This window comes from Carcharodon carcharias, chromosome 25, assembly GCF_017639515.1.
Source record: "Carcharodon carcharias isolate sCarCar2 chromosome 25, sCarCar2.pri, whole genome shotgun sequence".
Taxonomy (NCBI): domain Eukaryota; kingdom Metazoa; phylum Chordata; class Chondrichthyes; order Lamniformes; family Lamnidae; genus Carcharodon; species Carcharodon carcharias.
In genome coordinates, this window is record NC_054491.1 from 26,864,450 (window position 1) to 26,879,083 (window position 14,634).

Below are 14,634 nucleotides of genomic sequence, written 5' to 3' on the forward strand. Positions count from 1 at the left end.
TGTATTGATAGATACTAACTTTTTTTTAGAAACTGTGGAGGTCAGTTACTGAGCACATTTACAAGAGTCTGCCAGTAAACAGTTAACACAAAGAATAAAATGTTTATTAAACAAGAAAAATGAGCTATATTACGCTGGACAAAAAGGTTGGAAAGATTTCAATACAAACACCAGAAAATGATTCAAACTCACACTACTCCTTTTATCTTGGCAATACTGTTACAGACACAAAACCCCAGTGAAAATTTAGCACTATCTCAACACCATGGCTTCTTACTTGGGCCTGCACAGTTGCAAATGGCTTTCTTCCAGCAGATTTCTGAGCATTCATTGGATGCTTTTCTCTCAGCTGGTATCTCTCCCTGAGACACCCAAAAAAACCCCCACAATCTAAATTCCCTAATACTTTAACTTCAGAGCAAACACGAGTTCCCTAAACTCAGTTCCCCAGCAGTCTTGCAGGATTTCTTACCAGAGAGCTTAGAACTTCTGTGTTCACTCTCTGGTAGGCACACACTGACTGCCCCTCTGTCTTTCCCTGTCTCTTTGTGTGTCCTTTGACCACTGTTCCTAGGCAACAGCACAGTTTTTTCTACTTTGTGTTTTTTCTAAATTCACTAAACTACTAACCCCTTTATAACCCATCTCTTTACTTCAAGGGTTGTAAAATATCATTAAACACGCATGCATACAAACAGGGCCTCTAGACTTCCCAACAACCAGCTCACAAAAAACTCTAAATGAAACTTCAACCATGTTTCACCTTTCTTAACGCACAAATAAAAGCATAAATTAAACAAAGCTATACATTGTTCCTAACACTATTGGTTCCTTCCGATACTCGGGATTTCCCAGCACAGGACAAAGGGTCTTTGCAAGGCAATCATACAATGGCCCAATCATAATTGTACTCTTGTATGAATGTGCTATAAGGCGCCAAATTCCCTAAATTGGTATTTGACTGCTCCCAACGTGTCTCAGCTGTACCTCTCCATTAGGAAAATCACAATTTCAGAGGATGCCCCTTCAACCAGCCACAAAAGCAGTGATCGACTCCTCCCATAAGCCCTGAGAGCCCTCCCCTGGCAATCTTTTCATACTTTCTTTTTCAACTGTGTCATTGACTCAGCTTGGAATATGCTGGTGCTGAGGTTCTACTATCAGACCAGCTACGACCTGCCACCTGTGACTGTGGAAATCCTTCCCATCGTGGAGGAGCATCATGATCTGGTTTACCTCCCTCCAGTCTCTCTCCTTCCTCCCCTTCTAACCTTGATTGTCGAGGAATGGAAGACCAGGTAAGTGTGTATTTATTTCTTCCAATTTCTGTGGGCCAACACTTTCCAACGCTAGCCAGAAGTTATGGCTCAATATGTTAGCATGCAGGTACAGCAGATAATTGGGAAGGGAAATGGAATGTTGGCCTTTATTGCAAAGGGTCTGGAGTATAGAAGTAGAGAAGTTTTGTTACAGCATTCAGGGTATTGTTGAGACCATACTTGGAGTACTGTGTCGCGTTTTGGTCTCATTTAAAGGAGGCATATACATGCATTGGAGACAGTTCAGGGAATGATGTTCACTAGGTTGATTCCTGGGAATATTTATATGGCTCATCCAGTTCAGTTTCTGATCAATGGTAACCCCCAGAATATTGATAGTCGGGGATTCAGCGATGGTAATGCTATTGAATGTCAAGGGGCGACAGTTCGATTCTCTTTTGTTGGAATTGGCCATTATCTGGCACTTGTGTGGGGCAAATGCAACTTGTCAGCCGAAGCCCTGGATATCGTCCAGGTCTTGCTACATTTGGACATGGACTGCTTCAGTATCTGAGGAGTTGTGAATGGTGCTGAACATTGTGCAATCATCAGCGAACATCCCCACTTCTGATCATATGATGGAAGATAGGTCTTTGATGAAGCAGCTGAAGATGTTCTAGAGTACAAGTCTTCAGTACTATTGCTGGAATATTGTCAGAGCCCATAGCCTTTGCAGTATCCAGTGCCTTCAGCCATTTCTTGATATCATGTGGAGTGAATCGAATTGGCCGAAGACTAGCATCTGTGATGCTGGGGACCTCCAGAAGAGACCGAGATGGATCATTCACTGGGCACTTCTGGCTGAACATTGTTGCTTCAGCCTTATCTTTTGTACTGATGTGCTGGGTTTCCCCATCATTCAAGATGGGGATATTTGTGGAGCCTCCTCCTCCCAGTGAGTTGTTTAATTGTCCACCACCATTCACAACTAGATATGGCAGGACTGTAGAGCTTGGATCTGATCCGTTGGTTGTAGAACCGCTTAACTCTATCATTTGCTGCTTATGCTGTTTGGCATGCAAATAATCCTGTGTTGTAGCTTCACCGGGTTGACACCTCATTTTTAGCTATGCCTGGTGCTGTTCCTGGCATGCCCTCCTGCATTCTTCATTGAACCAGGGTTGATACCCTGGCTTGTTGGTAATGGTAGAATGGGGGATATGCTGGGTCATGAGGTTACAGATTGTGATTGAGTACAATTCTGCTGCTGCTGATGGCCCACAGCGCCTCATGGTTGCCCAGTTTTGAATTGCTAGATCTATTGGAAATCTGTCTCATTTAGCATAGTGGTGGTGCCATACAATGCGATGGAAGATGTGAAGATGGGACTTCGCCTCCACAAGGATTGTGCGGTGGTCACTCCTACCGATACTGTCATTGACAGATGCCTCTGCGGCAGGCAGTTTGGTGAGGATGAGGTCAAGAATGTTTTTCTCTTGTTGATTCCCTCACCACCTGCTGCAGACCCAGTTTAGCAGCCATGTCCTTTAGGACTCGACCAGCTTGGTCAGTAGTGGTGCTACCGAGCCACTCTTGATGATGGACCTTGAAGTCCCCTTCCAACAGTATATTCTGCGACCTTACCACCCTCAGTGCTTCCAAGTGGTGTACAACATGGAGGAGTACTGATTCATCAGCTGATGGGGTGGGGTGGCGGGGGTGGGGGGGGGCGGTGTGGGGGCATACGTGGTAATCAGCAGGAGGTTTCCTTGCCCATGAGACTTCATGGGGTCTGGAGTTGATGTTGAGGACTCCAAGGGCAACTCCCTCATGACTGTACACCACTGACCCTGGTGGGTCTGTCCTGCCAGTGGGACAGGACACATTGAGAAATGGTGATACTGGTGACTAGGATGTTGTCTGTAAAGGATGATTCTCTGAGTATGACTATGTCAGGCTGTTGCTTGACTAGTCTGCAGGACAGCTCTCCCAATTTTGGCACCAGCCCCAAGATGTTAATAAGGAAGATTTTGGAGTGTTGAGAGGACTGAGTTTGCCATTGTCGTTTCTGTTGCATAGGTTGATGCTGGGTAGTCCGTCTGGTTCCATTTCTTTTAGACTTTTTTAAAACCAGATTAATACAACTGAGCAGCTTGCTAGGTCATTTCAGAGGGCAGTTGAGAGTCAACCACATGGCTGTGGGGCTTGCGTCACATGTAGGCCGGACCAGGTAAGGACAGCAGATTTCTTTCCCTAAAGGATATTATGAACCAGATGGAGTTTTACAACAACTGACATGGTTTCATGGCCATTAGACCTTTAATTCCAGAATTTCTATGGTGGGATTCGACCCTGGGTCTCTGGATTATGAGTCCAGCGACAGTACCTCTATGCCACTGCCTCCCCTGAGATGCACCCTTCCCCAGTCTCTCCCTCCCCTGAGTCAAGTGTTTGCCCTTCAGCCCCTTCCCTTGCATGTCTTGTCTCACCGCCCCACTCAAGCCTTTGCACTCCAGCCCCTTCCACCCACCCCACCTTACTGCTGGTCTGGAATGGAGAGCCTTGGCTCTGAACCCCCCTGCAACACCCACTGGTCTTGCCTGCACAGCCTGGCACGGAGTCGGAGCAGCCACAAGCGCAGTTAATAGAAAGGTAGGAGAACATACCTCAAAGTCACGAATGAAGTAGAGGTCACCAGATGCACCTCATATCTGGCCGTGAATCATGACGGTGTAATTAGCCACTGACATGGCCTTTTGATCTGGAGTGGAGGTGTGATTCTGATAAGCTGGCTTTTTAATGAGTATTCATGACATTTAAATACTTGCAAATGCGGTTCCTGACATGGCGCGGCAGCCTAACCGACCTGCTGTGAAAGCCGGGAAAGGTTATTCACGATCTACTTTTACACTGGGGGGAAACTGAGTTTTGGAAGACTGCCAAATTTTCCCATCCCACCTTCCGTGATGCCTGCACTGGATGGTTGAGGAGTTGTTCAAATTGTTCCCTTCAGTGAGCATGGACTGCTTCCCTGTTCTGATGAGCTGTCCTCCAAACTTGGCTCTCAGCGGGGTGGGCCCTCATGTCTTGGACCATGGATTCTCTTCATAACACTGAAGAACTCACGCATGTCTTTTGTGTCCGTCAATTGTTGGATCTCCTGTGCTCTTCTTACCACAAATTGTTCTTCTTTTCAAGGTTTTTTTGTTGCACTGTTGCCTTGATGCCTGTAGCACAGCTGCTTTTCTCAAGATGGTGAAGTCTCCAATCTGCAAAGTCTTTGCACTTACACTCAATTAGGTCCTGTATCTCAATTGGTTTTGTCAAACCAGTCACAAAGGTTTCTTGATAGACAGGCCAAGCACCTCTTCACACAGATGCTTATGGTGAACTTTAGGGTCCACCAGGCACTAAAAATCACACCATAACTCCTGGTAGCTGGAGGTTGAGAGACTGACAGTGTGATGTTGACTGAAGAAAGACCACCTTGCTGGGATCTTTGAAACCTTCAATGTTAATTTTCTTGCAACATTGCTTTTGTTGCCTCCATTGTTTGGGGGCTAGGCTGATGGATACAGTTGATCAGATAAGACAGTGTTCATAAGAAAATAAGCAATAGGAGGAGTAGGCCATTCAGCCTTTCAAGTCCGCTCTGTTATTCAATGAGACCACGTTCAAATTTCTACCAACACCGTTTTCCTGCATTATCCTCACATCCCTTGATGTTTTTAATATGTAGAAATCTATCGATCTCAGTCATGAATATACTCAATGAGTGAGCCTCCACAGCCCTCTGGGACAAAGAATTCCAAAGATTCATCACCATCTGAGTGAATAGATTTCTCCTCATCTTGGTCCTATATGGCCTGCCCTTTATTCTGAGACTGTCATTGGACAGAGGGGACAGTCATCAGTATCTGTTATGGGGGTGGTGATGTAGACATCTCTGTGGTCCCTTGCTTGAGTGATGATGTAGTTGAGCAGGTGCCAGCGTTTGGACCATAGATGTTGTCATGAGGTCTTGTGCTTGTCTCACTGGCTGAACAAGAATGCCCTCATGATATTCGATGGTATTACCATCGCGGAATCCTCCACCATTAACCACCTGGAAGTTACCAGTAACCAGAAATACTGTGACTACAAGAGCAGGTCAGAGGCTGAGAATTCTGTGGTGAATATCTCACCTCCTGAGTCCCCAAAGCATGTTTACCATTGACAAGGTACATGTCAGGGGTGTGATGGAATACTCTCCACCTACCTTGATGAGTGCAGTTCCAATAACACTCAAGAAGCTCGAAACCAACCAGGATAAAGCTGCCTGCTTGATCGGTGCCCCATCTACCATCTTAAACATTCAGTCCCCCGACCATGGACACATGGTGGCAACAGCGTGTACCATCTACAAGATGCACTGCAGGAACTTACCAAGGGGCCATCGACAGAACCTTCCAAACCCACAACCTTTGCACCTAGACAAGAGCAGCAGGTGTTTGGAAACATCAGCACCTGTAAGTTGCCCTCCAAGCCACATACCATCCTGACTTGGAACTTTATCACCACTCCATCACTGTCACTGGACATCAGTTAAAATGCAGTGCTTCAATAGGGCAGCTTAACATTATCTTCAGAGGGCAATTAAGAATGAGCAGCAAATGCTCATCCTTAATGTAAAAAAGGCTGCCTAACAAAATTTTTAATTTTCTCAAAAAATTTATAACATCTGAAACATAGTAATTAAAAATGGTTCTGCAATAGCAATACAACTAAAAGTTAAAGTACCATGGCTGGAGCTTTGAAGTTTGTAAATAATGATGAAGAATAATATATGAGCCCTCGGTATTAAACATGAATTCCCAGGGAAATAGTTCTCTCTCAGTAAATGGTGACATTAAGCATCAAGTTTTATTTTGAAAGTTGTAAAGGTCCTGCATATTTCTGATCTGCTAACATGGTTTTTAGTGGCATATTTCTTTACAATGATAGGCACTGTACAGTAGGTGGAACCAAGAGATGACAATTAAGGATTTTTTCCCCCTAAAAACGGCAAGGAAACAGAATGCAGATCCTTTACTAAATTTAATGTAGAGATCTTTGTAGCACAGGAATTGCATAGAATCATTTCACAAATTTGCAATCTAGTTTTGGTGGGAGTCCAATTTCTTCCATAGTGTGGTGAAACAGAGGTAGGGGCTTATACAGTGTTTCTCGTTCTCCCCATCTAGTCACCATTGCCTTGTATACAAGGGATTTCACACAAATAAAATCTGTGTGCTACTGTAGAAACCTTTACCAATTGTTCCTTCTCTATTCCATATATTTAGTAACTCACTGGTTTGTGTTGAACATGGTCCTTCTACAGGCCCAGGCATAGGCTTTTAGAAGTGCATAGCTTGAAATTTGAGGCCTTGCTACTCCAAGAATAGGAAGTGAGATGTGGCACTTTGTACTTATATCAGAATTTACTGAAGGAATTCTGTCATTGTCCTGATTGGAGAGAGAAGTTTCACGCTGTGCATCATTGTCTTTTTGTATAAGGTGATTACGGTTATTTCATAACCAGCTGTCCAGGGTTTGGACTTTACTTTCCCCTTCCTACCAATGATTGAGCTCACCTCCATGAGCGAATTGGCCTAAGTGTCAATGTTTTTTTTTTAAAAAAAAATCAACATTCTATTGCTCTTGGTCACTACTGTTGGTTGTCCCCCTTTCCCACTCTAGACACTCTTCACTTGGTATTGGTGTCCCCATGGATCGGGGTCTCAAACTCTGAAATCGACGGCATTCAGGACAGACACGAATGTGGGTGCAACCTCTGACTGCCAGGGCAGCCTCGTGTGCCAATCTCTGGGAGATGGGGTCTGGCACTCTGCCACCACACAGTTTCCCATTGCTCAGGCTCATGGTGTTTGCATCACGTGAAGTTTCAGTGTGATTGGAACGGGTCCGTATCAAGCGGCGTTTCCGCCGAGACTGAAAGCTCTCCTGGCATGACACAATACTCCGTAACTCTTTCAGCATCTCCTGGCAAATAGAAATCTGAAAGAACAGGAAGAGAAAAAGCCAAATAAAGTATTTAATAAAAACACACAAGTTACATACAGCACAAAGGATGCCTGCGCAAGCATCCTTTTCAAGATGGTCGCTGTGCATCATGCTGGAAGCAAATTATACAGTTTGCACTCCCAGGAGGGCGATCACCTTCCATAGTGCCTCCAATGAATTTCACGTTTGAGATTTATAAAATAGAATTAGGAACACAAACTGGAGGAAGCCATTTAGTACATTAAACTTATCCTGTAAATCAGTGAGTTCATAGGCCAGGATTTTCCCGTTGGTGAGCGGGGGGCGGTGGGGCCTGCTCACCGACACGTAGAATGACGGGCAGTGATGTTGGGCGGAACTCCCGACATCACCGGGCCCCATTTAAATTTTCAGGTAGGGGCTCAGCAAAATCAGCTGTGTGCACGCTGACCTGTCAATGGCCAATTGAGGCCATTGACAGAGCCATTAAAGTAATTAATGGTCCTGCCCGTCCAACCTTAAGGTTGGCGGGCAGGCTAGGAGCCCTAACGGGCATTAGAAAAAGCATGAATTAACCTTTCACATTGACATTCGTGAAATGTCCTTTCTGATGAGAGGCCATCGACCCGAAACATTAACTCAGTTTCTTTCTCCAAAAATACTGCAAAACCTGAGTATTTTCAGCATTTTCTATTCCTAATTTCAGAATTCCAGCATCCATAGTATTTTGCTTTTGCATTTTCGCTGAGTTCGCCTTGTTGTTCTGAGAAAGTGATGTTGCTGTCTCTATGAACCAGTTATTTCTTATAATGTTGAGTGGCTTGCTAGGCTAATTTTAATAGAATTGAGAGTGGACCATTGGGTATATTCCCTTTTAAAAAGGCAAGGGAATATCACATGGCAAATATTAAGTTAGGGATATAAAGGAAGGAAAATTATAAGAGTTATAATGGAATGAGTGTATCACAAAGAGATAGAGACCATGATAATCACAGGGTCCTGACCTAAGGTATTAAAAATATCATGTAGATGTTGACATTTGATGAGGGCAAAACCAGATGCTGTGCTAGAGAGGTCTCTTATTGCTTTGTCTATGTTCACGAAACATTAGAATTCGTAGGATAACTATATAGTGTTATGATCTCAGTAGAGACCACTAACCTTTAAAAGAAATTCAAACTCCCGATGATCAACTGAAAGAACCACACTACAAGGTTTCAAACAAACATGTACAAGTGTTAAACAAAGCACGTACTACTACCTTAACATGGCATATTTTGTAAACATTTATTCTTTAAGACCAAAAATCTCAACACTTCACTCCTTGTTCTACTGTTATTTCCACCCAAGAGTTCCCCTATGGTTGGATAGGATCTTTAGGGTTCTTTCACTTCTCTTGGAACCAAACAAAGGTGTGCCACAGCTCTCCAGAATCCACTTTGATTCTCCTCAGTGTTCCTGCCATTCTCCGAGGTATGAGATTTCATGGGGTCCTTCCACTGACATCTGGCTAAGCAACCTCTGACTCTCTCTCTAAGCACATTACGACTCTGGACACCCCATGGCTGCTGTATGATGTTGTATATGCCTGCATGCCATTGTAATGTAAAGATGCTTGGCAGAGCAAGGGTTAACATGGGACTGGGAATAGCATGATGCATAGAGTCACATGGTAATAGACTGAGAGAACATTCTAGAGAATGCTCTGGAAAAAGCAGCTTATCTGCATTGCAACAGCACCATACATGACAATACATGGAATCCGAAAAGTTAAAGGCTAACAATAAACAGTTCATGTTTAAATATACAAGTCTCAAGATCTCATCATTGAGTCATCGAAAGATTCTATACTACAATTTGGTTGGCAGTGGTGGTTGCTTCTAAAAGATGTCACATCAGCAGTGATATGAAAGGTGGCATTTTAAATGTTGAACCTGGAACAATATCCCAAGGTATGAAAAACTAATAGGAGCTTAAGTTGAACTAGAGAGGGACATGCACCTAAGAAGAAAAATTGAAGAAAAAGTTGAAGGTGGTTTGCCACAGACTTAGAAGTTGAAGAATCCACCAGAGTGAGTGGAAGTCCATTGCAAGACCCCCAAATGATGCAAAGTAAGAAAAAAAAACTTGGTCGGATCACAAAGTCGGGTGAACACAACTAGACAAATTGCAAGGCCCGAGTGATGCAGAGCAAAAAAACTGCTCAGATCACAAGACAGGTAAGCAACACTACACAACGACCATGGGCAGAAAATTAGAAGGGACAGATGCATTTTGGATAAGGAAATGGCTACACCAGACATGAGTGGTCTGGCACACCCCAAATAAAGCATCAAAGGCAACAAGGGACCCCAGAGAGAGGGCAACTCCCAATAAAGCACTAAAGGCAACAAGGGACCTCAGAGAGAGGGAGCCAAAAGACTCCAGAGCGAGGGAGACTGAATACCCCAGAGCAAGGGACACAATATTCAAGTAAACCACAAGATGGCTGCTGACCATGCCTGTGCAATGAAATGCACAAGCAGAAGAAAGAAATGGCTGAGAAGCAGCTGAAAAGCTCAAAAGTAGAGTTTCTTGAAAACGCTGACAGTGCCCAAACTGCAACAGCAGATGGTAGTGCGGAGGTCGCAGATGGCTGTGAATGAAGGAAACGTGCAAGTAAATGAAGCTGTTTTACAGGAAAATGTTTGCATCAGAGCTGAACTGGAAGATTGGAAGCACAAAATTCAAGTTGAGTCAACAAGACGGTGCACTGACACCCAGAGTGAGTTGGCAAGTGGTCAATAAGAAAATAAACAGTTGAAAGAACAGTTGTATGTCCTGCAAGATCAAATGCAAAAGGAATTGTGACCATTCAGCACAAGAAGAAATGAAGACTGTCTCAAACAGCAGAATGGAAGCACAGCCCAAATAACATAGAAAATAGGAGCAAGAGTAGGTCATTCAGCCCTTTGAGCCTGCTCCGCCATTCAATATGACTATGGCTGATCCTATATCTCAACGCCTAACTCCGGCACCTTCCTCATATCCCTGATGCCTTTGGAGTCCAGAAATCAATCTATTTCCTTCTTAAGTGTATTCAGCGACTTGGCCTCCACAGCCTCTGTGGTAGAGAATTCCATAGGTTCGCCACCCTCTGAGTGAAGAAGTTTCTTGTCATCTCAGTCCTAAATGGTCTACCTAGTATCCTGAAAATGTGGCCCATTGAGACTCAAGGTCACTCTGCTGAATTACAGGAAAACTCAAGATGAAGCAAGTGAGTTTCACAAAGAAAAACAAAACCTGTGACAGATCTTCACACGCTACAAAAATCGCTTGGGTCAAAGTTTATTCTTCTGGAACATTCTGAAGACAAGCAAAATTAATTTAACGCCACTCTGAACAAACTGAAGAATCAGTTGGCAGAGTGGACTCAGCAATGTTTCATATTCCAGGAAGAAGCCATAAGCTACAAGAAACAGACTAAAGAGCTGAAGAAGCAGTTGAATGAAAAAAAGAGGCGACATTGAAAGGAAAAGTCGTAGAATTTTCCAAGCTGCCAAGCACAATTACAGAACTGAAACAAGAATTCACTGGAGACATGGCTGGCCAACAGTGAATCCAAAATGAAGGACAAGGACAAAGTTCAGTTGCAAGATAGAAAAAGAAAAGACAGAAATGAGATCGGTAAATGGAAATCTGACATTGAAGCCCAGGGCACGAGAAGAAAAAGCTGGGCTGAATGAAAGGATTCATAAGCTTGCAAAATGATTTGAAAATAAAACAGTAAACAAATGTTTGGCTGAAATTGTGAAACAAGCGCAATTAAATATTCCAGTGCAAAACATCAGGTCCAACAAGAACATAGTAGACACCACAGAAAAAGAAAATTAGAGTCCACTCTAGGAATGAATGGAGTGCACATTCCTTTTGGAAGGAAAGGCCCACAGTGTCTGAAGAAAAGCAGATAAGTTGTTAATAAAGAGAAACGCAACTCGAAGAAGCACAAAAAGTGAATCAAATGGTGGTAACCAAGTACCAGAAACACAGTACTATTACCATTCCTCCAAACATGACAGACTGAGATGTGGAAGAACTGTCAAGCCTCAGGATGTCTGAAATTTAAAGTCAGAGACTTAAGATGGGGGAGCAGGGATAACAAGTAAAGATTGTATTACCCATACTTATACTCCGTTGGAAGGGAAAGTTCTCTTTGGAGAAGAAAGTGGGATGTTGTATGTGCCTATGTGCCACTGTAATGTAAAGGTAGTCGGCAGAGCAAAGGTTAATGTGGGACTGGAGAATCGCACCGCCCAAGGTCTGATGCATAGAGTCACATGTTAATAGACTGAGAGAACGGTCTGGAGAGAACACTCTGGAAGCAATCTACTTGCATGGCAATAGCACCACACATGACAATACCTAGGCCTAGACAATAAATAGTTAAAGCCTAACAATAAAGAGTTCATGTTTAAATATATAGGTCTCAAGATCTCATTATTGAGACATCTAAAGAACCCATAGTATAACATGGGCCTCAACACTTTCATGCTCAGGGACGCCAAAATCAGAAAACAGAATCTTAATGGCACAGAAGGAGGCCATTCGGCCCATCATGTCTGCACCTGCTCTCCAAATGAGCATTATGGCCTAGTGCCATTGCCCTGCCTTTTCCTGGTACACCTGTAACATGTTTCTATTCAAATAATCATCTAATGCCCTCTTGAATGCCTCTATTGAACCTGCCTCCATCGCACCTCTAGGCAGTGCATTCCAGACCTGAACAACTCACTGTGTGGAAAAGTTCTCACACATCACATTTGCTTTTTTTGCAAATCACTTTAAATCTGTGTCCTCTTGTTCTTGATCCCTTTATGAGCGGGAACAGTTTCTCCCTATCTGCTCTGTCCAGCCCCATCATGATTTTGAAAACTTCTATCAAGTTTCCTCTTAGCCTTTGTTCTTCAAGGAGAACAGTCCCAACTTCTCCAATCTTTCCTCATAGCTGAAGTTTCTCATCCCTGGGACCAAGCTTGTAAATCTCTTCTGCACTCTCTCCAACGTGTTCACATCCTTCTTTTAATATGGTGTTCAGAACTGTACACAATATTCCAGCTGAGGTCTGACGAGGGTCTTTTATAAATTCAGCATTAGCTCCCTGCTCTTGTAATCTATGCCCCTGTTAATGAAGTCCAGGATACTATATACTTTATTAATTGCTCTTTCCACCTGTCCTGCCACCTCCAATGATCTATGCACATATACACCCAAATATTTCTGCTCCTTCACCCCCTTTAAAATTTCACCCCTTATTTTATATTGTGTCCATTTTCTTCCTACCAAAATGCATCACCTCACACTTCTCCGCATTGAACTTCATCTGCCACCTATCTGCCCACTCTGCCAGCTTGTCTATGTCCTCTTGAAGTTCCACACTGTCCTCCTTGCAGTTCATAACAAGCTTCATATCATCTGCAAACTTAGAAATTGTCCACTGCACACCAAGATCTAGATCATTAATATATATCAGGAAAAGCAAGGGTCCCAATACTGACCCCTGGGGAACTCCACTACAAACCTTCCTCCAGCCCAAAAAATATTAATTGACCATTAGTCTGCTTCAGGTGAGAGCGCGAGGAGGACTCGGGGACAGTTGAAGAGGAGCACCAGAGGAGCTGGGAGTTGAAGAAGAGCGCCAGAGGAGCCGGGAGTTGAAGAGGAGCTGGGAGAGCAGGGGTGACTGAGGGAGTTTGGTGAGGAGGAAATGAGGTGATCCTTTGAGTACCGTGAGTACGGCCGGGTTAGCATTTACTAATTTTATTGCTTATAGTTTTTAAGGTCTTATTTTGTGATTCATTGTTTGTAGGGGCATATTCTCTAACAACGAGGAGCAGGGGAAAAGGGCCCAAGAGTAATTGATATTAAGTATCTTTCAAAAGGTTTAATTTAATTTATGAGGGGTAACTCATGGCAGGAGAGCTGAAAGCCATGGTGTGCTTTTCCTGCTCTACGTGGGAAACCGGGCACACTTCCAGTGCCCGGGGCCAGCATATGTGCGGGAAGTGTCTCCAGCTGCAGCTCCTGGAAACCTGGGTTTTGGAGCTGGAGCGGTGGCTGGGAACACTGTGGAGCACCTGCAAGGCGAAGAGTATCATGGATAGCATGTATAGAGAGGTGGTCACACCACAGGCTAAGAGTCCACAAGACAGGAAGGGAATGGGTGACCACCAGGCAAAGCAAGAGGACTAGGCAGGCAGTGCAGGAACCTCCTGTGGCTATTCCCCTGCAAAACAGATATACCGCTTTGGATACTGTTGGGGGGGGGAAATGGCCTTAGTAGAAAGCATCAACAGCCAAATGCATTGCATCAGGGTTGGTTCTGCTGCACAGGGGTGAAGTAAAAAGTGTGGGGATGCAATAGTTATAGGGGATTCAATTGTACGGGGAATAGGTAGGCGTTTCTGTGGCTGTAAACGAGACACCAGGATGGTATGTTGCCTCCTGGTGCTAGGGTCAAGGATGTCTCAGGAGTGGCTAGAGGACATTCTGAAGGGGGAGGGTGAACAGCCAGTGGTCATGGTACACATTGGTACAAATGACATAGGTAAAAAAAGGGATGAGGTTCTAAAAGCAGAACATAGGGAGTTAGGAAGTAAGTTGAAAATTAGGACCTCAAAAGCTAGTGATCTCAGGATTACCACCAGTGCCATGTGCCAGTCAGAGTAGAAATAGCAGGATATATCGGATGAATACGTGGCTGAAGAGATACTGTGAAGGGAAGGGTTTCAGATTCCTGGGGCGGTGGGACCAGTACAAACTGGACGGGTTACAACTGGGCAGGACTGGGACTGATGTCCTAGGGGGAACATTTGGTAGAGTGGTTGGGGAGGGTTTAAACTAAAATGGCAGGGTGATGCGAACCTATGCAAGGAGTCAGAGGAAGGGGAATCAAAGACAAGAACAAAAGACTGAAAGCGGAATAAGAAAGAAGTGATAGAGAAATCAAGGGCAAGAATCAAACAGGGCCTCAGTGAAAAATAGTGGGAATGGGACAAGTAATGTTAAAAAGAAAAGCCTTAAGGCTTTGTGCCTTAAAGTGAGGAGTATTCGCAATAAAGTGGATGAATCAACCAAGCAAATAGATGTAAACAGGTATGATATAGTCAGGATTACTGAGAAATGGCTGCAGCGTGACCAGGGATGGGAACTGAACATCCAGGGGTATTCAGTATTTAGGAAGGACAGACAAAAAGGAAAAAGGTGGTGGAGTTGCATTGCTGGTTAAAGAGGAAACTAACACAATAGTGAGGAAAGATATTAGCTCCGACGATGTGGAAACAGTATGGGTAGAGCTGAAAAACATTAAGGGGCAAAA

The 14,634-nt window shown here is 44.0% G+C and overlaps 1 protein-coding gene across 1 annotated transcript in view; it reads right to left on the reverse strand.

The window, feature by feature from the left end:
* Positions 1-6,929: 6,929 nt before the first annotated feature.
* grik4 (glutamate receptor, ionotropic, kainate 4) overlaps positions 6,930-14,634 on the reverse strand; it is a 170,915-nt gene continuing 163,210 nt past the window's right edge. The window contains exon 19 of the mRNA XM_041174285.1: positions 6,930-7,295. Coding sequence (XP_041030219.1) covers positions 6,930-7,295 — 366 coding nt within the window. The remainder of the gene's footprint in view (positions 7,296-14,634) is intronic.